The sequence below is a fragment of the Schistocerca cancellata genome, chromosome 4, assembly GCF_023864275.1.
Source record: "Schistocerca cancellata isolate TAMUIC-IGC-003103 chromosome 4, iqSchCanc2.1, whole genome shotgun sequence".
Classification (NCBI taxonomy): domain Eukaryota; kingdom Metazoa; phylum Arthropoda; class Insecta; order Orthoptera; family Acrididae; genus Schistocerca; species Schistocerca cancellata.
The window spans coordinates 587,506,669-587,530,283 of NC_064629.1; the positions used below are offsets into that span (position 1 = coordinate 587,506,669).

Sequence of the window (23,615 nt, forward strand, 5' to 3'; positions counted from 1 at the left end):
GAGCACGTTGGAAAACACACGTGATAATGAATTTCTCTTACCAGCAGAGTACAGTCAAAGCAGTGGACATATCCTTGTATGGAGGACGTTAATTTAGGTTGGTATGGATGTAACCTCTTCATCTACTATCCATACACTATGTGTTCAAAATTATTTGAGAATTCCAATATAATGCGCAGTTGCCCCTTAGTCGTTATGAGAGATGGACCCACCAGTACAAATGGAGGCAGAAGTATCGTATTATTTGTAGATAAGACATAAGAGGGAAATGGATCAGTCAGGAGATCTCATTGACTTTGAACATGGACTAGTCATTGGCTGTCATCCAAGTAACAAATTCATCAGAGAGATTTCAACCATTCTAAGGCTGCACAACTCGGCTGCTTGGTGATATGACTGGAGCAGAAACACGAAGGAATGACCACCATCATGTGGAAGTGGCAACCGTCAAGTACAGAGGGTGCGGTATTACGACATGGGGGTGATTTCGTGATAAGAGCGTGGTCCCCTAAGAAAACGCTAAATGTGGATGGGCATGAACATATTTTACAACACTGTGTACTGCATACAGTAGAGGAAGGGTTTCTGAGACGATGACTGTTAGTATCAGCACGAGATTGCACCTTGTCATAAAACAGCATCTACAAGGCAATGGTTTGTGGACAATAATATTCCTGCCCAGAGTCCCAACCTGAACCCAGAGGAACACCTTTGGGATGGATTACAACGTTGACTTCGCTCCAGACCCAAGTATCCAACATGAATATCTCATACGGTTCTGGATGTGGAATGAGCTGTCATTCCTCCACATTCAGACTCTCCTTTGACAGTGTCCGCAGCAGAGTCCAAACTGTCATCAAGGCGAAAGATGGACACACCTCATTTTAATATCCACTAACAGGTGTTCACATACTTTCGATCTAACAGTGTACATAAGATAGTAGAAGCTATTCGGAGGTCATAGACCAGCATGGCATCCCAACATACTGAACTTAAGGATTTAAAGTTTCACCGACAGTTATATCATTGCAAATGGCGAACTGACTCCATTGGACGAGAGTAGCAAGACTTGGCAGTGGTCTTCTTTCATGCGTCGACCAGGCATTTGCCTTCAGTGATTTTGGGAAACTATGCAAAACCTAAAACATAATAGCTGGAGGAGGATTTCAGTTCTGCTCCCGTGCAATGCATGTCTAGTATCTTAACCACTGCCGTACTTCGCTCATTAGCTCGTCTCACGACGAGTCTCTCAAAAGCATCATCCCACCTTAGGCAATTTAGGGAAATCACAGAAACCTAAACCTGGACAGCTGCATGCTCAGTCGATATGTAAATTAGATATGGTACAAATTAAAATTTAATTCGTGAAGCATAAGTTCTACTGTTCTTACTTCAAAAACAATAATGCATTAGTTTACTCACTACTGGTTAATTATCCTGCGGTGTGTGCTGTTCTTCGGGAAGACCATAGCGCCCACTACTCTGAAATAGCGAGATGGGAGAGCCAGTGTGCTGCAGTGAATCTTGGACAGCAGAGCTTTGGCTGACTGGCATGGCATCATGAACGCTGTATGCTTCATACACGTCTCTTGCAGGCCATCTTCCTGGGTCTTCGGAAGTGAAGCCTCATTTGGTTTTATCAGCTTCTTGTAAATTGTCCTTAAGACTGGTTCAGCCGAAGTCTGTGCATTAAATGCAATTTACCATTAGATATGTTATAAATAAATGTAATACTACTACTGCCTTTTCATGTAGTCCAATCAAGCGCACGGTGAGTCTGCTATGGTTCTCCTGTGCTTCAGTGTGCAGGAAATTGAACAATTTGTGTACTCAAGGCAAATGGAAAGTTGAAAATTAAATGTATTATTTTAACGTATGCATCAGCCTCCTCCATGGAGAGACGATGTACAAGAATTACGGACAAGTTATACTGCTCCACCAGAAGTTTGAAAATATACATTTTCTCTTTCAGGCGTACACTACACTTGGTTGGGCTACATTTCTTAAACAATAAAAGTATGATAGTTCCATTTATCGGCAGAGATATTTAAACACACCATTTACATGATTTTTACTTAGAAGAGTCAGTAAGTGATAATGCAAGGAGCTGGGAACAGTATATGTAGTGGCTGGACTTACGTAACAGACGGTGACTTGAACAGCTATCGCATCTGTCCTGGCACGACGATCAACTCCGTCTTGATAATGCACTAGTGTGACTTAATACAAGAATAGACAGGGCTCTGATTATTGCTGACAAATCATGGATTTCTGTGGTGTATGAAGAGAGTAAGTCAGGCTATACTCAAAACGGCATCTATCTGAGTAAGAGATCCTGCGAACACTCTTGGAAAGATAATATTTACTAAAATTATTGGCTATCTTAATTATGACCTCAGAGTCAGTTTTATTACGATTTGGAAATGAAATCGAAACCTTAACACGGCACTGCGCTACTGAACAGCGGCAGTGATCACAGCATGTCAGAAAAAGTAAATGATTTATGTCAAGCAGCTACGAAAATCTCTTAACCAAATGGCACTGACTGAATACAGCTCAATTAGAACTTGGTGGCTTCTCATACTAAATCAGTCACAGATGTTCCGTTGCTATTTCATCAGCACTTATGTCCAAAGTCTTATGCTAAGTCTCAAATAGAGGTGACTAGTGGGTGCCACTACTTCCGGAACAGTTTTGCGATCATCTGCATCAGGTGAGTCTGACCCATCCTCTCCTCAAGGTCACCCCTCAAAATCATTCCTTCCCTCTTAAAAGTCACCCCGTTCCACAATTCCTCTATAATTCCTCTACCTCCAGCACAGTTCCCCCATTATCCCACAATTCCCCAACACTTTCATTCCCTCTTCCCTCCCTGTGTATACGCTAAACAATTTTGGAGGGCTGTGCCTCTGTGTCCTATTATTATTATAGTTATTTATAAACAATTTCAGTGAAAGACACTAGAGCTGTGTGTGAACCATGTAGCAGCGTCCACCTGCCAAGGGTGTGATGTGGGAGATGGCTGTCAAATTCACCCGAGCTAGAGATGTGCAGGGCTGCCAGCTAGAATCGTGAGCTGTGGGCACCAGATGGACAGCCAGCTGTAGGAAGGGTAGAAAAAGACCTGTGGCTGGGGTCCTGTCGATTGTGGGACAATTCTGGATGTTCTACAACTGTGTCATGAGCAAAGCATAACTGTGTGATCTGAAAAGAAAATTCACACCCAGAACACATATGCTTTTCTTCCCATACAGCCACTGGAATTGAAAAGGAGAACCACACTTGTCTTTTTTTTTCCATGCAGCCACCTGAGATGAAAAGGAGAGCAGTGCTGGATCTCCAATCAACATCAAGACAACTTCACCATCTTTTCCTTAATGGGGAAGGGATGCAAGATCTCCAGCCAACATCATGATGGCTTCACCATCTTTTTCTTAAGGGGGAAGGGATTCCATATTCTGCCCATTCACCTGCCTCTTAGTTCCTAGTACGACACGCACAACCAGCTGGTGCCTGTACTCCAGTACAGCAAGTATCTTCTGTCGGAGACAGCGTATGTGTCAGCAATGCAAATACTGATGCATGTAAATTGGAAATTTGTGGTAAGGACTATGGGACCAAACTGCTGAGGTCATCGGTCCCTAAGCTTACACACTAATTAAACTAACTGACTCCAAGGACAACAGACACACTCATGCCCGAGGAAGGACTCGAACCTCGGACGGGGGGGGGGGGGGAGCCCCAAGAACCGTGACAAGACGCCTCAGACCGAATGGCTACCCCACGTGGCCTGATGCATGTGCACCATGTGTATGACACAGCCAGAAACATAAGAGTGCCTGTTAATAGGTCAACCTCTAGCCTGTGTCATCAGCCTCGCTACCATCAGTGCGTTCATTGATGAAAGCAGTGGTGCTCACCGTGTGCCTTACAAATATCTGTATAATATCTGTATAATTCTGCTGGCTGTATATCTAAGACACTGCTCGACTGCTACCAGTCAGCTCACGCCGGACTCTCGCTGAAGTTATGCAAGGCTTGGCCAGTGATCTGTTTCTCTGAGTTGACTGGCTCTTTCAAGCCAAGCTCAGCCTCTGGCTCTACACCACTTCATCATGCCGCTTCACTGGCCACTCCACAGCAGCCACACTGAGCCACCAGCCATCACTCTCTCAGCCTTTGCCTCCTCCAGTGCTGGGCTTCCGCGGATTCAGTGGCCCAGGACTGTTATTCTTCTGTGGAACTTAGACTGTGAATCTGTGCCTAGCAGTGACAAGCACGACCTACATCATGACAGAATTTAACCACTTCATATTGCTAGGTGTATGCATACCACTGAAGACCCATTGGCTGTCAATGAGGGTAAAGTGTCCATTTCACTGTCACCAAAATCGTCTGCCACCAGTGTCCCTACCAGCTGCTGCCCTTCACTCAGCTGAGCCTGCCACTTTGCACCTTTGCTAAGAAAATGCAGCAATGGCCAACCTTTCTCATGAGGGTAGGGCACCTTTTTGTGGCCTGCTCACATTTCGGTTCTGAGTGACACTATTCTGGCCTCATTGTTTCCTCCAATGCTTCGACTTCTCCCCTCTTCCATATATCCTCCAACTACTTCAGTACACAATGGATGGCTCGTTGCTACCGTTGTCCCACCTGAATAGTGCATTCCCACACCCATGCAAATCACTGCCCTGCCACATTGTGCCTTCACCAAGAAATTGTTGCCATTGCCAGCCACCCTCACGAGGGCAGTGCAGCACTTTGTGCCACCTCTCTTCTGTGTGCCTTGCTACAGCATGTTGCTTTCCTTCCCTCCTTTCGTGTTTTGCTCTCTCACCTTATTATTCTCATTTATGTTGTGTAGATCTGGTACCCTCTAGCACATACTATTCATGGCTCAACTCTGTGCATTCTCTGACTCTTGTGCACTTCTCTCTTACCATGACTTCATCCTTTCAGGACTTTTACCTGTGCCTGCTATTCCCATGGTCCTGTGCACACCTCCCTTTCCGTGGCGTGTTTAATGTCTCTCGAGGACTCCCTATTGGTCCTTTCTATTCATGACCTCCTACACACACCACTCATTCTTGGCCATTGTTCTTGTCTTCCTGAGAAAATCTACCAGTCTTTCCTTGTGTTCCTCATGCATGATCTCGAAGCCCACAGTCCTTTCGCCGCTGATGGCCACCTATCAACTTGTAGTCCACACCATTCAATGCACCAGGCTGGTCCCTTCTGGCTCTTCCATCTGATGGTGCCACCATTGCCCATGGAACACCTCAAACCTCAACAAATGGCTTATGCTCGTCACCAAGTATGGCCTCCATTGGTCATCAGCTGCTCTTCTCCAGCCCTGAATTTTCTTCCTGACGGACTGCTTTATGCCATGTACTGGCCCACGCCAGATGGTACGCGTACAGGGCTCAGTCCTGCTACAACCACGATCTTTTATTTTTAGGTTCTGTTTTTCAATGAATGCTGTGCCATATTCCTTTTACAGCCATGTCCAGGCTGTCTAAAACCTCTCTGGAAACTACTACTCAGCCTTGGGTCCTGGATTCTGAGAGACAGAACTGCAGCCAGCAGAAGCTCCCCACACCCTTGGACATTTCCCATGTCGCCCCAAGGGAGGCACCTCTTCCATGTGAACACCCAACAACATTGGGAGCTCATTGTGGGGCTGTCCCTGCTTTCTCCATTCATGGGGAAGAGCTGCAGGATCTTTGGCCAACATAAAGATAGCTTCGCTATCTTTTCCTTAAGGGAGAAGGGATGCAGGACCTCTGTTAAACATCATGGTACTTTCCTCCTTAAAGAGGAACAGATGGCATATCCTGCCACTACAGCTACTGGGAGAAATGATTATCATAATAAAATAAGAGAAATCAGAGCTCGAACGGAAAAATTTTGGCGTTCCTTTTTCCTACGCGCTATTCGAGAGTGGAATGGTAGAGAAGTAGTATGAAAATGGTTCGATGAACCCTCTGCCAGGCACTTAAGAGTGAACTGCAGAGTAACCATGTAAATGTAGATGTAGATGTACAAAATCCATGACCAGCAGGTGGCCGTGTGCAAGAAAACAGCAAGTGTTTTCTTTCAGTGACAGTACATACACCAAAAATCAAAATACTGTTGCACAATCAATGTGTATACAGCAACACTACAGCTGACAACATAAGCATGCCTGTTGACAAGTAAATCCGTAGCAGGTGCCAAAAGAGGCGCCAGCCTTGCCAACAGCAGAATTCACATCGATGACACTGACGGTGCAGTTGCAGGCACTATGTTGCATTCTCGAATCACATGCTCACAGAACGCTGTGGAGATTTCCTTCCACCAGCTGTATATTTAACATGCTGGCTGACCGCTAGAGTCAGCTCACTCTGACCTCCCACTGAGGTCACACTGGCTGTGCCCAGCTTCTCAATCCCTCTGAGGTCAACAGCTGTGACCAGTCGAACCCCACCTCTGGATCTTAAGTGCTTTGCAACACTGTACCAGCAGTCATCATGGAAGGTATTCCACAACAAGCACACCAAGCCTCCAGCCATCACCACTGGAGCTTTTGCCTCATCCAACACAGACCTTCCCCAGATCTAGTGTCACAGGACTAGAACTCTTCTCGGCGACAGAGTGTGAGTTTACGTTTTGCTGTGACTGACAGAACCTATGACATGACAGACTTTGACTTCGTCATATAACTATGAGATCAAGAGCTTTTAGTTGTGTCTACCAGAATCTACATTATGTAGAACTTTACTCTTCAAAAGATATGTAAATAAAGTATTACTTACACAATATCCAGAATTCCCACAGTCATTGCATTGTGCCTATCACTAAGGACAACAAAAAAAAGACAGAACACTGGAGGGAGGCATGTATGTTGCATGTTTCAGTGTAGGGTGCATAATAATAAGTCAGATGTGTGTTGAGAGGCCCTGAGGTGTTAAGTTGACTGAGACTGTGCTGTGAGTGGGGTGCCTGGTGTTTGCTGTTGTGGTAGGTAATAATTAATAATGAGACATCCCGGGCTCCTGGGCTCCTGCCACAGGCAGTGGTATCCATGTTAGAAGTGCAAATACAAAAAGAAGGCTGTGGACTGAGGGGCTTGAACCACATTGCACCATTTGTGGTAACCACTTGCTGGGCAGGCAAAAGCAGAGCCCCTGGTTGCAGGTGATACTTTCTTCCTACCCATGTCCATGAGAGCCACTGGCTGGACCTGCATCCTGCTGTGGGCCACGCCAAATGAAGCTAATGAATCTCTGATTACAAAATTGAATAAGAGAAGCTAAACACACAGTTACACAAAAAATACTAAAATAATAACTCCATACCAAAATTTTCAAATTACAGTGACATATATAAAAAATCTGTGATGTTTTGTTTCAAAGGTACTTGAGCTAATAAAAACATCTAGTAATCACCTATTAGATACCATAAAAACATTATCAGGCTGACAGGTCACTCAAGAACACCTACCTCAGTATCCTTATAAAAAGACTTAGCTTTGCAATAATTTCAACAACTACTGTGGGTAAACTCAATATAGGTATCCTATCGATAAAGTGATAGTTTTTCGCTTTATATTATAGAGACTTGGGAAATGAGTGTAGGGGGAACAGATTCACGAATCGTGCAACGCCACGTATGGCAAGGTCCTAGTGGATGTGGTTTGCCATTGCCTTCCTCCGCGCTGTAATGAAGTGTTAAGTGTGTATCAGTGACATATGGATGATAGTGATGAGTGTTTGTACAACGTAATGCTGGGTTTGGATTGTTATGGATGGTAGGAAGGGAGAGGGTGGAACCCACTGTCGGCACATACCCTACACTTCTCGAAATGCACCAATGGGACAGCCGACTTTAAAGTCCCAGTTCAGTGTATGGATCAACATCAATAGTGTCAATGACACGTCGTCAGGAGACACTGCAGAGAAGTTTGGAATTTAATCCAGAAAGTTCATGCCATCACACTTCTCTCCCTTGCCGGCCCAATACTGGCAGTGAAAATTTTATCCGCACAGAAAATTTGGCACAGAAACAGCAGACCTCACGAGTGTCAGCAATGTGGCTTTATAACCTCTTGGATCCAAAACGAGCAGAGATACGAGCCAAAACGTAGATTTCCCAACCCCTGGTGTATAGTCTGTCTTGTATGATAGGCATGTTATATGGGAACGGTATCGGCCAACCAAATCAATCTACTTTATAGGGCAGCCTACGGATCAGTGGCAGGAAACAGTTTTCCAGCAGGTGTGTTATGTAGGAGTGTATTGGTCTGCTTTACCAACCTGCATTGCATGGCAGCGTGTATGTCAGTGGAAAATAAATGGTTTTCAAGCCCCTGATGTGTAACCTGCCCTGTGTGACAAGTGTATGGTCGCAGTAGTATTGTCTTGATTTACTGAACTGTATTGCAGGGGCTACGGATACCAATAAGCATTGCTGGGGACGCGTTGAGACTGACAGAGGAGGAGATGAACAGAGCAAGGGGGACGAGAAAATCAACAGAAAGAGGGGAGGAGGATTATGCTGGTGTAAAGCGTAGAGGGTTTATGGGCGAGTGGAAAAGTGTAGGCGGATATGAAAGAGAGAGGGGAAGGGGGATGTTGTCAACGGGAGGGAGGAGGAAGATATGGTCACAGAAAGGGTGGAGTAAGTGTTCAAAGAAAGGGGGAGGAGGAGATGAAGACAAAGAGAGTGGGTGAAGGAGACAGACATATAGAGGTTGGAGGATGAGGTGGACAGACAGAGGGAGAAATAGGTGGAGAGAGAGAGAGAGAGAGAGAGAGAGAGGAGGAGGAGGAGGAGGAGCAGGAGGAAGTGTTCTCAATATATGTGTGGAATACATGTGCAGGTAACTCCACAGGGAAGAAAAAATTAGTCTTTATATAAAGGTGAGAATATATATGTGCATGCAAGGAATCTTGTCCGGCCCCTGGAATGAAGTGGATAAAATTAGGCACAGAAACTTTTTACACTGAGAGGACCAACATAGGGGGGTTTATAAAGTTCTAGCTCTAATATTTATGGAGGTGCAGACACGTGACGTTTTTAAGGCTCTGAAGTATAGACTATCCTACTCGACAGATACGTTGTGTGGTATTAGTATTGATGGTTCATATCGACCTGCTTTCCAAGGCAGCCTACACAGCAGGGTCAAGAAATGGTTTTCCACCAACATGCAGGCTGTCCAGCAAAACAGGTGTGTTGTGTCGGAATAGTCCGCCTCCTTTATTGACTGCTTTACCTCACATCTTGAGGTAAAGTAGGTTTCCAAACCCTTGGGATATAGGCTGTGCTGCATGGAAGGCATGTTCTGAGTGTAGTACCAGGCTGCTTCATCGACCTCTTTTGCAGGGGCTACACATGTGGATGAGGATGCCTGGGGGAAGGTTGAGATTTGTAGATGAGGAAATGAGGGGAGATTAGAAGCAGGAGGGGGGATAGGGAGGCAGAGGGGAAGGAGGGGATGGGTAGGGAGAGGGGGAGAGGGAGGGGATGTTAAGACACAGAGGAAAGGAGAGAGAGAGGAGGTGGAGGAGATGGACAGAAAGAGGGGAGGAAAGAATAGATGAGCTGAGAAGCGCAAGGAGATGTACAAATAGAGAGATGAGGAGGTGATGGGCAGAGAAGGGGAAGGAGGATATGGGCCATGAGATGTGCGCATTGTATGTGACATACAAGAACAAGTATGCAGGTGAATCTCTGGGGAAAAGACAAATATACACTGATGGAAAGAAAATCACAACAACAAGAAGGAGTTGTGCGATATAAACGAAACTTGACAGGTGTGTTTCTACATCTGAAAGATGATGTCTGTTCAAATTTCGTGCCATTTTTGCTACACTAGGTCTATGGTCGTCTCAACAAACGCCCTCATCTAGGTGAGCGGCAGCTCGAAACGTGCAGCGCACCACAGACACAGGCTGGTGGGACCATTATTATGCTGTGGGAGACATTCTCATGCACTTGCATGACATCTGTGGTAGTAATCAAAGGCCGCCCGGAGTGGGCACACGGTCTAAGGAGCCATGTCACGGATTGCGCGGCCCCTCTCACCGCATCTTCCCCGACGGCGATGTCATCTTTCAGCAATAAAACTGTGTCTCGGAGCCAGAACCGTGTTGCAGTGGTCTGAGAAGCGTTATCGTGAACTCACGTTGATGTCTCAGCGACGAAATTCGCCTGATGTAAATCGTATGGAACCCATCTGGGTCGCTATCGGACGCCATTACCGTGTACACAGATCAGCGGCCCGTTATTTACGCGAATTACATGACCTTGCATAGATGCCCAATGCCATATACCTCCACAAACCTACCAAGAAGCTATCGGTTCCCTGATACGCAAATCATTGATGTATTTCGTTCCAAAGATGAACAAACAAGCTATTAAGCAGGTGGTCATAATGTTTTGGCTCATCAGTGTATATACTAGCCGTTTTCCTGCAACTTTGCCTGTATATGTGTTTAATACATGTACTGAATGAACCTTTTCCTCACCCACTCCATGTACATCTCTTCCTCCTTCTCTTTGTCCACCTCATCCTCTCACAGCAATCTGTCTATATCTTCCTCGTCATTTTATGTCTTTCCATCTCCTCCTGCCCCTCTGTCTTTCCATCTCCACTTTCCCCTCTTCCTTTTCCACCTGTCCACTAGCGATTTAAGTGTTCCACCTGCTTCACAGATCCCTCCCGCCTACCTTCTCTGTGTCCATTTCCTCCTCCCAGGTGCTCTGTCTGTTCCCTCCTTTGTATATCTCAACCTTTTTCCCGCCATACACATTGGTACATGTATTCATTGCACTACAGTTTAAAATAAGCAGATTGATAATACCCACTCAACATGCCTGCTTGCATAGAATGCTACACATCAGTGGCTTGAAAATTATTTATTTGCCCCTGATGTACACACCGCGATGCAAAGCTGGTCGATAAACCAGGCTGACACTACTCCAGCACAACCAGATTGTCATCCAGGACAGCCTATATAAGTGGGGTTGAAGACTGTTTCTTATCCTTGCCATGCAAAACAGCTTGATAAGGCAAGCCTACACTGCTTCTTCACAACACACATATTTTGCACGACAGCTTCTACAATAGAGGCTGAAGAAAACACGGCCCTCCCTATATTTCCACTCCTATTGGAGCTAGGAGTTTATAAACACCACACCGCTAATATTTGTGAAGTTTTACGTTTGTATGCCATATTTGGCTGAAATCGATCCAGGGGTCGGAAGCAGACCGTAGACATACATACCTAAAGTCTGCTTTATATATACACTGACAGAAAAAAATCGCAGTTCCAAAAAATAGTTCATGTAGACTAATGAAATATCGAGAATACATCTGTCTAGGTAATATATTTAAGTGATTAATATTACAAGATCACAGGTTGATGTAAGCAGAGATAATCCATTGTAAATATGAAATGCTGGTTCATAAATAACGGGTGTAACAGCCAGAATGTTGAATGCATGCATAGTGCTAGTTTGTGCAATGAAATTCCATGCCTGATACGCTTGGTTGGTCAATACAGAGACGATTAGTGCTGGTTGTGGATGACACTGGAGTTGTCCTGCGATGACGCCCAATACGTGCTCTATTTGGAGACAGATCTGGTGATCGAGCTGGCCAAGGCAACATTTCGACACTCTGTAGAGCATGTTGCGTTTTAACAACGGTATGTGGGCGAGCGTTACGCTATTGAGAAACATGTCCTGGAATGCTGTTCATGAATGACAGCACAACTGGTCGAATCATCAAGCTGACAATTAATTTGCGTGGTTGGGATAGCCACGAGAGAGCTCCTGCTGTCATACGAAATCGCATCCCAGACCATAACTCCAGGTATTGATCCAGTGCGCCTAGCACCAGGCAGGTTGGTTGCAGGCCTTCAACTGGCTTCCTTCTAATCAACACACGGTCATCACTGCCACCGAGGCAGAACCAGCTTTCATCAGAAAACACAGAAGACCTTTACGCTGCCCTCCAATTAGCTCTCACTAGGCAACACTGAAGTCGCAAATGGCGGTGGTTTAAGGTCAGTGAAATGTGCATTACAGGACGTATGGCTCGGAGCTGTTCGTGAAGTAACCGATTTGAAACAGTTTGTTGTGTCACCGTGGTGCCAACTGCTGCTCGAATTGCTGCTGATGAATCAGTATGATGCGCCAGATCCATATGATAAACATGATGGCCTTCCCTCTCGGTAGTGCCACGAGGCCACAGAGTCCGCTGTTCTTGCGATCATACATTCTCGTGACCACCGCTGACAGCAATCATGTACAGTGGCTATAATATCGCAGAATATCCTGTTTCTCATAGCCCTATTACACGACCTCATTTAAACTCACTAAGTTTTGATGAAAGGTGTCTTTGTCGTCTTAAAGAAATTCTTCACTAACATACACAGACCATGTTCAGTCTCAAAGGTAACTAACACTCATGATCGTCACAACATGTATTTAAAGCAAACCTGATTTACATTCTTATAGTAGCGCTACTATCGTAACTCTTAGCGAAGAGCAGACACGTTCACATTGATGATGGTCCAATCCCGATGGTCTTGTACCCACTGCAACCGTAACTGATGATGTCGTTGGGTCCACATGCGAACACGTAGAGGTGGTCTGCAGCGGAGCTCCATGTTCATCAATGCACGATGAACGGTGTGCTCCGAAGCACTAGTGCAGGCACCACCATTGGTTGTCACATTGTCCTGCTGGAATTTCCCAAGTTCGTCGGAATGCACAATGGATGCGAGTGATCATACAGGATGCTTAAGTACGTGCCATCTGTCAGTCGTATCTAGACGAATATCACTCCAATTGCACACTCCCTAATCATTACAGAGCCTCCACCAGATTGAAGAGTCCCCTTCTGCCATGCAGAGCCCATGGATTCATGTGGTTGTCTCCATACCCGTATACGTCCATCCGCTCTATACAATTTTAAACAAGACTCGACTGACCAGGCAATATGTTTCCAGTCATCAACAGTCCAATGTCGGTGTTGTCGGTGTTGATGGGCCCAGGCGAGACGTAAAGCTTTGTGTCGTGCTTTCATCAAGGGTACACTGAAAGCCCATATCGGTCATGTTTCGTTGAATGGTTCGCACATTGACACTTGTTGATGGCTCAGCATTGAAGTCTGCGGCAGTTTGCAGAAGAGTTGCAATTCCGTCACGTTGAACGATTGTCTTCAGTCGTCGTTGGTCCCGTTCTTGTAGGATCTGTTTCCGCCCGCAGCTATGTCGGAAATTTGATGTTTTACCGGATTCCTGATATTCACGGTACACTTTTGAAATTGTCATACGGAAAAATCTCCACTTCGTCGCTATATGGGAGAGACTGTGTCCCATCGCTTGTGCGCCGACTATAACACTATGTGCAAACTCACTTAAATTTTATAACCTGCCATTGTAGCAGCAGTAACGATCTAATAACTACACCAGGTACTTGTTGTCTTATATAGGCGTTGCCGACCGCAGCGCCGTATTCTGCTTGTTTACGTTTCTCTCTATTTGAATATGCACGCCTGTACCAATTTATTTGGCGCTTGAGTGTATTACTTCGGTGGCCTGAACGTCCTACTCTGAAAAGAGGTGTGTATCACTATTTATTATTATTGGATCGATCGATTTTGGTAGGCGGCTTCAGTTTGCTCACAAGGGAAGGCGATGCACCAATAGTAGTTATAGAGGCATCACTACAACCAGATATCCTCAAGTTACTTCATCAAAGCCATTAAGGAACGTTGTGCAACATAGTATTAGCCTGTCGTCATGTCCACTGACCAGGCATCGAGAACCACGTAGAGTAACTAGAGTGTGCTTGCAGAAGATGTGCCAAACAACAAGCCACACTGGTGTAGTGAGTAATGCACACATTCAAGCAACAAATGAGGAAATATGTCGAGGATATACCCACAGATAAGTTCTTATAGATTCACATATTCTACAGACAAACTTCCAGCAGAACTTCTTCGGTCGCAGGTTTGAATCCTGCCTCGGGCATGGATGTGTGTGACGTCCATAGATTAGTTAGGTTTAATTAGTTCTAAGTTCTAGGTGACTGATGACCTCAGAAGTTAAGTCGCATAGTGCTCAGAGCCATTTGAAGAAGTTCTTCATGGTTGCCAGCCTCGTATCCTGCTGTATTTGCTGGTACCCTCACCTCACCTGCTAAAAGGCTGCCTATTGTAGGCGCCCCGGTGGTCCCGGTCGCCAACGGTGGACTGGATGGCCGAGCGGTGACCTCTCCAGTTGTCAGGATGCTAGGAAATGGCTGTGGACGCGTCAGAAACGCCAAAGAAACATTATTAATTCATAACACCTTTATTCCTGCCGAGTACAATGCGGCTGGATGATATCAACGACCTTCCCGAGTCCTCGCTGACTCATAGCGATGACACCAGCTCCGGGCCGCACAGTCTTGCTAGCGCAGCACCGCGTGCTGTGACATAGCGAAGGAATATCCTTACTTCGTACTTCTGCCGCGCGTGGCTGGTGGCGCCTGGCTGGCCGGCTGGCTCGGCTGCGGACAGCAAGCCGCTGCACGTATGAGGCTTCGGGTTGGAGTCCCGGCGCTGTCGGCACGAGAGGCGTTCTCGTAGTGCGGAGTGTACTCTATCCCACCCCCTCTTCTTCCCTGCTCCTCCTGGTAGCTCGTCCGCGGTGGACGGGTGGAATGGGCTGCAGTCCCCCAGCGTCGTCGGCTCAGCCGGTTGTGACGGCTGATGCATAGGACCTAGGCCCCGCACGATCTCGACGACGGCTCACTGATGTGGTCAGCATTGGCGGCGAGCGAGTCTGCCGCGATGTCTGCTAATCTTGGGTTGATGATTGACAGCGGCAGCAGAGAGGACCAGAGCTAGTACTGTCCCCTCACGTCTGCTGCTGGATGGGCCGCCTTTACTGCAACATCTCCTTAATAAAGATTAACATGTCGATGACCGAGCTGAGTGATACGCAGTGACCCAGTACACATCTAACTGCAAGTCTAACTGCGAGTGCCTTGTTGCTATCAAAGCTGGCGTATTTAAAGGAAGCACGAGCGACGTCCTGACGTCATGCTCGTTTGTAATGAACGCATTCGTTCCACTTGTACTGCTCATTCATCTGTCGTACTCGCCCCTTAGGTGTTCTTGCGACAGAGTTACGTGTTGTTACGGCAGACTTACGCGAAGTTGTGAAATGCAGTACAGCTGACGCTATACCGCTGTCTTGCACTCTACGAAAGTCTCCGTCTAACACAAACCCGCGTACTAAGCAATTCTCTCGCACCTGTTGTGAGTAACCAGGCCATTGCCCCTGCGTGACGACACATTCCGATATATGTGCAATCCTCCTACCTCTTGGCTAACCTACTGCCTCTGGCTCTCGGCATAGGCAACGAAACTTTGACAATATTCCACGTTTCCAACTCTTTACTATTCCACGACACTACACTATCATTAATGTTCAAGAAAGGGTTCTGGATTTGGACCCATATCGTTGGCTGCAGAGAGCATTGGGTTCTGGTAGTCATACAGTAGCAGCAGCGCAGTCAGTGCCTGTTCGCGCTGCAGTCGTCTGTCCTGCAGATTGCTTGCCATCAGAACCAGATATACCCTCACTTGGACGAGCACCTACAGCAAGGCTGATAAGCCCAGCATCATCACACTGGCGACCATAACTTGTTACTGAACCCCACGCCCTGCCATCCTATGCCTATGCTACCCATCTTTTCTCATCCCCAGTGCAAGAAACAGCACACTTCAGCTCACATGTTCCAGGGTTCTTCGTGACGTAACACTGGCGGTTGCATGTCCAGCACTGGCAGCAGTCATGTCATGAGCAGACACCAGCATGCCCCTGCGGACTAGCAGGATGTAGAGCTGCTCCATGCACCCACAGCCGAGCAACCGTCCATCATGGATGGCTTATCAGCTCACCAACCCCACTCCAGAATTGCTACAGAGTGGTTCCAGGAACACTCTTATGCGTTTAAACACTTCCGCTGGCCACCAAACTCCCCAGACATGAGCATTATTGAGCATATCTGGGATGCCTTGCAACATGCTCGTTAGAAGAGATCTTAACCTTCTCGTACTCTTATGGAGTTATGGAAAGCTCTGCAGGATTCACTGTGCCCCTCCAGCACTACTTCAGGCATTAGTCGAGTCCATGTCACGTAGTGTTGCGGCACTTCTGAGTGCTTTTGGGGGCCCTACATGATATTAGGCAGGTGTAGCAGTTTCTTTGGCTCTTCAGTGCATGTGACAGTGGGTGCACTGCAGGACAGCATGTTTGCCTGTGGCATTGATGACGCAGTTGCTGGTGATAGGGAAGTTGTCTATTGCAAGATGAAGTCGGGTGTTTGGAATCATCAAGATCGCAATGTGACAGTACTGCTCGTATCCCATACTGGGAGGCATCAGTGGCCAACAGAAGTTGTGTGCCTGGTTGGAAAGCAGCCAAGCAAGGAGTGCAGCGCACTTTGTTTTTAAGGGTGCTGAACACCTTGTCGCACCTACCTGACTAAATGAAAGGAACCCTTTATGACATAGTGCCTTTAGAGGGTACAAAATTTGGGCCGCTTGAAGAATGAATTTACTGCTGTACGTTACTTTTCCCATAAAGGACGTGCAAGACACCGACTACAGCCAACGACTCATTAGATCACTTTTATAACCTATTCCAGCTGGACTGAGCGGAAGACAGATTGCTCCCCTAAACTTAGATACATAGTCAGATTTGCTGTGCAACAGATTGCGTAATAAGAAAGGAAACGACATTTTAAATAAGTTCTGGGTGATATTTCTCACAGATTTGTAATTGATTAATAACGAGGGAAGGTTATCTATCTACTATACTGATAATACTGGTCCAGAATAACCCAATTTTATTCGCTCTTTGTGAGCACACGTACCAACTGGAAGCTCACATTAATGTGATTTACAGATACAAAAGCTACGGTCGCAGGTTCGAATCCTGCCTCGGGCATGGATGTGTGTGATGTCCTTAGGTTAGTTAGGTTTAAGTAGTTCTAGGGGACTTATGACCACAGCAGTTGAGTCCCATAGTGCTCAGAGCCATTTGAACAGATACAAAAACAAGAAAAGGAAATACAAGCAGTGAACACCGAGATAACTTAACGGCATCTTAAATGTGTTTAAAAGGCCCACAAGGAGCGGTTCGGATACGAGTTGATAATCATCTCAATAGGTCTTCACCTCAAACACATAATCGCTAATAATTGCTCCCATTATATCTGGAAACAAAGTATTTATTTTACATGCAAATATCCAAACCCTCTTAGTCATGAATGGTCCCTCTATGACAAGCAATGATACCACGTCTGGTTATCTATTTAAGTTTAAAAGAAGCTAAAGGAAACATTTAACCATTCTCCTTCCGTGATACCTCTGTTTGGAAGCTATTCTCAACATAATGCCGACTCAGAATTAAAACTGCTGTGGCCTGCTGGCAGCAACAGCTCATGAAAGATGTGACGAGCTGACTCTTGAACGCAAGTATGTACTTCTCGTCCAGTTGTCTCTGTCCGCGTCTGCGGACCAAGTCCAAATGTTCCGAAAAATTTGCATGCCTCTCTGCTCGAGAATGCCCCACAAAAGATCCACAGGTTTATGCACCACCGCGATGTTCTTTTAACGGAAATAATGGCTCGTAAAACAATTGTTTTGTGTTGGCCTGATGCGCTACATTATTACCAAACCGAGTTTTTTTTAGGAAGTGGCCCCTGCCCCAAAGGACGGAGATCGCAATTGTAAAGACTTTGAGTCACACTTGACAGCCTGGCGCTGTAGTGCACAAAATGGCATGGCCACAGATTCTCCTTTTTGGCCCTCTGTCCGAGCGGCTTTCCTTTTGAATTCATTCCGCCCCTAGGGTCGCGTCCTGCACCTGCAAATGGCATCCCACGCCACCTATTAAGTGGCTCATCCACTTCCTCTATGGAGATGTACAACTCATTAAATGAAGAACAGGTAAGTAAATAGTTAGGTGGAAAAATGAGGTATATATTAGCAGCTCGATTTTTGCAGCTATTATTTGCTATGACAGCAGCATACATATTTCCATACGTCTGTGAAATAAAAGAGAAACATAAACCGCATCAGCCCAACATTTCGCTAACACTTTTCATACTATAATTCTTCTATGTTAATCTCTCATGGAAGTGCCTCAATAACAGAAAAATGTTGGCTTAAGAACCTATTTTGAGATTGTATGGCCGAGGTGTTAAATAGACAGTTGAAAGAAAATTTATTTCTCTAAGTTACATTTGAGACCAGCTTCTTTTAGGACTTAAAAAGAATTTATACATTTTGTAAGTGTTCCCATCTCGCAGCCCCAGTGACGACGATATTGTGTAATACAAACAACTTTCTAGAGAGCGTAGTCAGAGCTCAAGGGCATTATGAATAATAGTAACAACACTTAATAACCATTCAAATTATCATAAAAATTTATTGGTTTTATGCAGGCGGTATTGAGTATTGGTGTTGTCTAAATAATTTACGCAGCAATACACCTGCTGTGTTGGTTGCTCCAAGCATCTTTGCAAAATAGCGGGGGCACTGGCTTCACCAAAAGCTAACCACTTCTATCTACATAATCCAAAAGGTGCGTTAAGTATAACATGACCATTTATTATTTTGTCAGAGCGGGACGCTTACAGAATTTAGAAAGAAAAATTTATTTTACTGTTTACAGTATATTCAAAAAACAGGTACATGATAACAATGTATTAATTATATATAATTTGAATTAATCAACATTAGGCTGCAGTTGCAGTCACATATGTTTTATATTTGTCGGCAGTTCCAAAATGTCGGGTCTAGTTTTCAAGTACGAATGGATGATTTATTAATGTTAATCTTGGTAGTCAAAATTACTTTCAAAACTGTGACACGTAACTGTGTTTTGTCACTTGTCCATATCTCATTCATTAGACAAAAAAGGTCTTTCGACAGGTGCGCTACTTCCAGACAAACGTAAAACGTATTTAAGAATTAGCCGGCCGGTGTGGCTGAGCGGTTCTAGGCGCTTCGAATCCTGCCTGTGTGTGATGTCCTTAGGTTAGTTAGGTCCAAGTAGTTCTAAGTTCTAGGGAACTGATGACCTCAGATGTTAAGTCCCATAGCGCTGCCGGCCGGAGTGGCCGTAAGGTTCTAGGCGCTACAGTCTGGAGCCGAGCGACCGCTACGGTCGCAGGTTCGAATCCTGCCTCGGGCATGGATGTGTGTGATGTCCTTCGGTTAGTTAGGTTTAATTAGTTCTAAGTTCTAGCGGACTGATGACCTCAGAAGTTAAGGCGCATAGTGCTCAGAGCCATTTGAACCATTTGAACCCATAGCGCTTATTTACAACTACGTCACAGATGAAAAAATATGAAGCTAGAACGCTAAAAATGCAGCTACTGAATACCGTTGGGTAGAGTTGTTCACACATTTCCGTGACAACAATCTGAACTCTACGAAATTTCGTGTAATTATTAAATAAAAAATGGTTCAAATGGCTCCCGCAGCATATCTTTATTAACGATGCTTCAAATCATTTCAACTCTGACGAAAGTACCTACGTGCTGAGGGATTCACAAAGATGCTCTTTCAATTCATCCGTCACCATAGGTGGCAGCACTTTTATAACAATAGGCTGGGATTTTGTACGAGCATATCTAAATTTTTTCTCAAAACATGTTTGAATTATATTAGAGGCACATACATTTGAGTTAAAGCTGTGGTTTTCTTGAACCTTGTGATACGATCATGCGCATTCCGTTGCAGCTACATCCAAATCCTTCGAAGTCGGGGAAAATCGTTTCTTGAGAAAGAAGCAAGCATTGACAACCTGGAAGCAGCAGCTTGATCGGAAAGCCTGTGTTTTTCGATTATAAATGTTTCTCAATATCGCTGGTACCACCACGACCAACACTAAAATAAGCACGACACTTTTCACACGTAACGTCTGGTGCACCACTCCTTTCTTTTATAAATGGTTGCTTATTTTGCAATATAATAATAAAAGTACACTTATGTTAAAAACACACAAACACGACAAGGTTGAATGATTTGTTTGATTGTGCACGTGAACCCGAACACTCCAATACAAACTAAAACTAAACAATGTTGCGACACGTCAAGTTCACACTCGCGGGCTGAGTGGCAGAATCTGTCTCGCTCTCGCATGTTATCCGCTCTGTCTTCTTCGCGGCGCCCGCGCTGCCGCCGTTACCCTCGCGTTTCGAATGTAATGAATATAGGCAGGTAGGGGGTACATCTAATCAGTTATCGTTTGGCCTGTTTGCAAAAGCGGGACGTTTTCGCTCTGGCTGGGAACAACGGTAGAGACAGTCTGAAAGTGGGACGTATGGTCACGTTAGTTAAGTACCATGGTTTGTTAGGATGGTTTGGCCAGTGGCGGTTGGAGTTGTGCGTCTGACAGATATACACTCCTGGAAATGGAAAAAAGAACACATTGACACCGGTGTGTCAGACCAACCATACTTGCTCCGGACACTGAGAGAGGGCTGTACAAGCAATGATCACACGCACGGCACAGCGGACACACCAGGAACCGCGGTGTTGGCCGTCGAATGGCGCTAGCTGCGCAGCATTTGTGCACCGCCGCCGTCAGTGTCAGCCAGTTTGCCGTGGCATACGGAGCTCCATCGCAGTCTTTAACACTGGTAGCATGCCGCGACAGCGTGGACGTGAACCGTATGTGCAGTTGACGGACTTTGAGCGAGGGCGTATAGTGGGCATGCGGGAGGCCGGGTGGACGTACCGCCGAATTGCTCAACACGTGGGGCGTGAGGGCTCCACAGTACATCGATGTTGTCGCCAGTGGTTGGCGGAAGGTGCACGTGCCCGTCGACCTGGGACCGGACCGCAGCGACGCACGGATGCACGCCAAGACCGTAGGATCCTACGCAGTGCCGTAGGGGACCGCACCGCCACTTCCCAGCAAATTAGGGACACTGTTGCTCCTAGGGTATCGGCGAGCACCATTCGCAACCGTCCCCATGAAGCTGGGCTACGGTCCCGCACACCGTTACGCCGTCTTCCGCTCACGCCCCAACATCGTGCAGCCCGCCTCCAGTGGTGTCGCGACAGGTGTGAATGGAGGGACGAATGGAGACGTGTCGTCTTCAGCGATGAGAGTCGCTTCTGCCTTGGTGCCAATGATGGTCGTATGCGTGTTTGGCGCCGTGCAGGTGAGCGCCACAATCAGGACTGCATACGACCGAGGCACACAGGGCCAACACCCGGCATCATGGTGTGGGGAGCGATCTCCTACACTGGCCTTACACCACTGGTGATCGTCGAGGGGACACTGAATAGTGCACGGTACATCCAAACCGTCATCGAACCCATCGTTCTACCATTCCTAGACCGGCAAGGGAACTTGCTGTTCCAACAGGACAATGCACGTCCGCATGTATCCCGTGCCACCCAACGTGCTCTAGAAGGTGTAAGTCAACTACCCTGGCCAGCAAGATCTCCGGATCTGTCCCCCATTGAGCATGTTTGGGACTGGATGAAGCGTCGTCTCACGCGGTCTGCACGTCCAGCACGAACGCTGGTCCAACTGAGGCGCCAGGTGGAAATGGCATGGCAAGCCGTTCCACAGGACTACATCCAGCATCTCTACGATCGTCTCCATGGAAGAATAGCAGCCTGCATTGCTGCGAAAGGTGGATATACACTGTACTAGTGCCGACATTGTGCATGCTCTGTTGCCTGTGTCTATGTGCCTGTGGTTCTGTCAGTGTGATCATGTGATGTATCTGACCCCAGGAATGTGTCAATAAAGTTTCCCCTTCCTGGGACAATGAATTCACGGTGTTCTTATTTCAATTTCCAGGAGTGTATTTTACAGAAATACTGGCCACTGTGAGTTTAACCAGTACTTCCTCAGGCGAGATTTAGAGGAAATAGTTCGGGGTTCGCTGCGAATAAATACTATTTCGTGGTTGTCACACTAGTCTCACTGAATGAGGAAGTTTGTAGATTTCCTTACACTGCTTGCACTGCTGCTACGTCGGCCCAACTTTCTAGCTGCTGACCAACTTCCCGGTAAATTTCAAAGGAATGTGCAGTCTGTAAGACCTGCTCCAAAGTAGGATGATTAAATTGGAGGGCTGGCTTACGGATTGCTTTGTCAGGGGCGGACCGGATAATGGCACCCATGACCACTGATTCTTCGTGCGAAGCTGACACGAATTGACACCTGCGACTCACAAGGGATAGTCATGTTGAAGCCCGCCCTGAAATTTTTGAGAACGAGGAATACAAATAAAGAAATGCACTGTCAAAATTTTAGCTCCTAAGACGCACTGCAAATAATTTTTAAAAATTGTTGAAGTTACTCGTTCTTGTCGCACAAAGAACGACTTATGACCGGTTTGAACAGCCATTTCTGCCTAGAGCGCGATCGGCCGTGAGAAGAGAGCGTAGCACCATATAGTGCTAATATCGGGAGTGACACAAGCGAATTTGAAGCACCTAAATCACACAGAAAACGTCACGTATCATTGACGTTTTAAATAAGAGGCAGTTGTTATCGACAGTTAAACTCTTGCGTATGTAATTCTTACGAATGTGATTAACAGAGGAAAATAAATCAAGGCAGTGTTTGTTGTTGCATTACTGATGACTTCCATCAGTCGTGACTATAATTTATTGAAATGAAATATATCTTACAAATACATCATTTTGTAACAATTCCTCTAGCACAGTTCATATGATAAGTTTTGAATAATGTGTATTTTAGTAACAATGAGACAGTTCCTTATTTATTCCCCATAGTCGTTACAATAAAGCGAAGTATCATTTGAAGGACGAAAATGAACATTTTCTTTACACCGGGAATACCTAATGAAAGAAAAATTAATGCTTTGAGACACGTCATCGTAATTACTTGTTTTATTTAGCCAGAATTGCGGTGGTGTAAGAAATGGTCCTGGCCATTGCTCTGCTTATTGTGCCGCATACCGAGAGTTCTTAAAGCAATTCGTAAAATGTGCTGACGGAAACTGGTAATGCACAAATGACTGAAATGTAAGAATACTGATAAACCTCAAATGTAACAGAGCTAAAGGAAATTGTATTGTCCGACAATTTCCTTAAAAATTCTTTCGGCAATGAAAAAAAATTCTTTGTCGAGAGTCACACCGGTTGTTCTGGGTGTAATCTGAATTATGTCAACAGTCTTTTCGTCGTCGTCGTCGTCGTCGTCGAAAGACATGTATCCTTATGTCTAGGCCAAGAGGCCAACAAAAACAGTGAACTAGTTTCTGCAATTGGTTAGAAATCGTTTCGAATGAAATGTTAAAAATTATTCTTACCTATTTTTCCAGATTTTAGTAGGTCGATAATAAAATTTTTACCACTAAATAGTTCTTCTTCATTTTTGGTCCTAATATGCCTTGAGGCCCCGGAAGATATAGACCAGCTGAAACAGTAATACACTCATACCTATTATTGTCATTGTTGTATATGAATGTGATATAGCATTACTCGATCGCATAACAGGCTCTGTCTTTTTCAACTCGAAGTGATAAAGTGCGGTTTGTTCGCATTTCTTTCCTGAAACCTGATT

The 23,615-nt window shown here is 45.6% G+C and overlaps 1 protein-coding gene across 1 annotated transcript in view; it reads right to left on the reverse strand.

The window, feature by feature from the left end:
* Positions 1-1,421: 1,421 nt before the first annotated feature.
* Positions 1,422-23,615, reverse strand: part of LOC126184339 (glutamate receptor-like) — a 149,550-nt gene continuing 127,356 nt past the window's right edge. The window contains exon 6 of the mRNA XM_049926716.1: positions 1,422-1,682. Coding sequence (XP_049782673.1) covers positions 1,422-1,682 — 261 coding nt within the window. The remainder of the gene's footprint in view (positions 1,683-23,615) is intronic.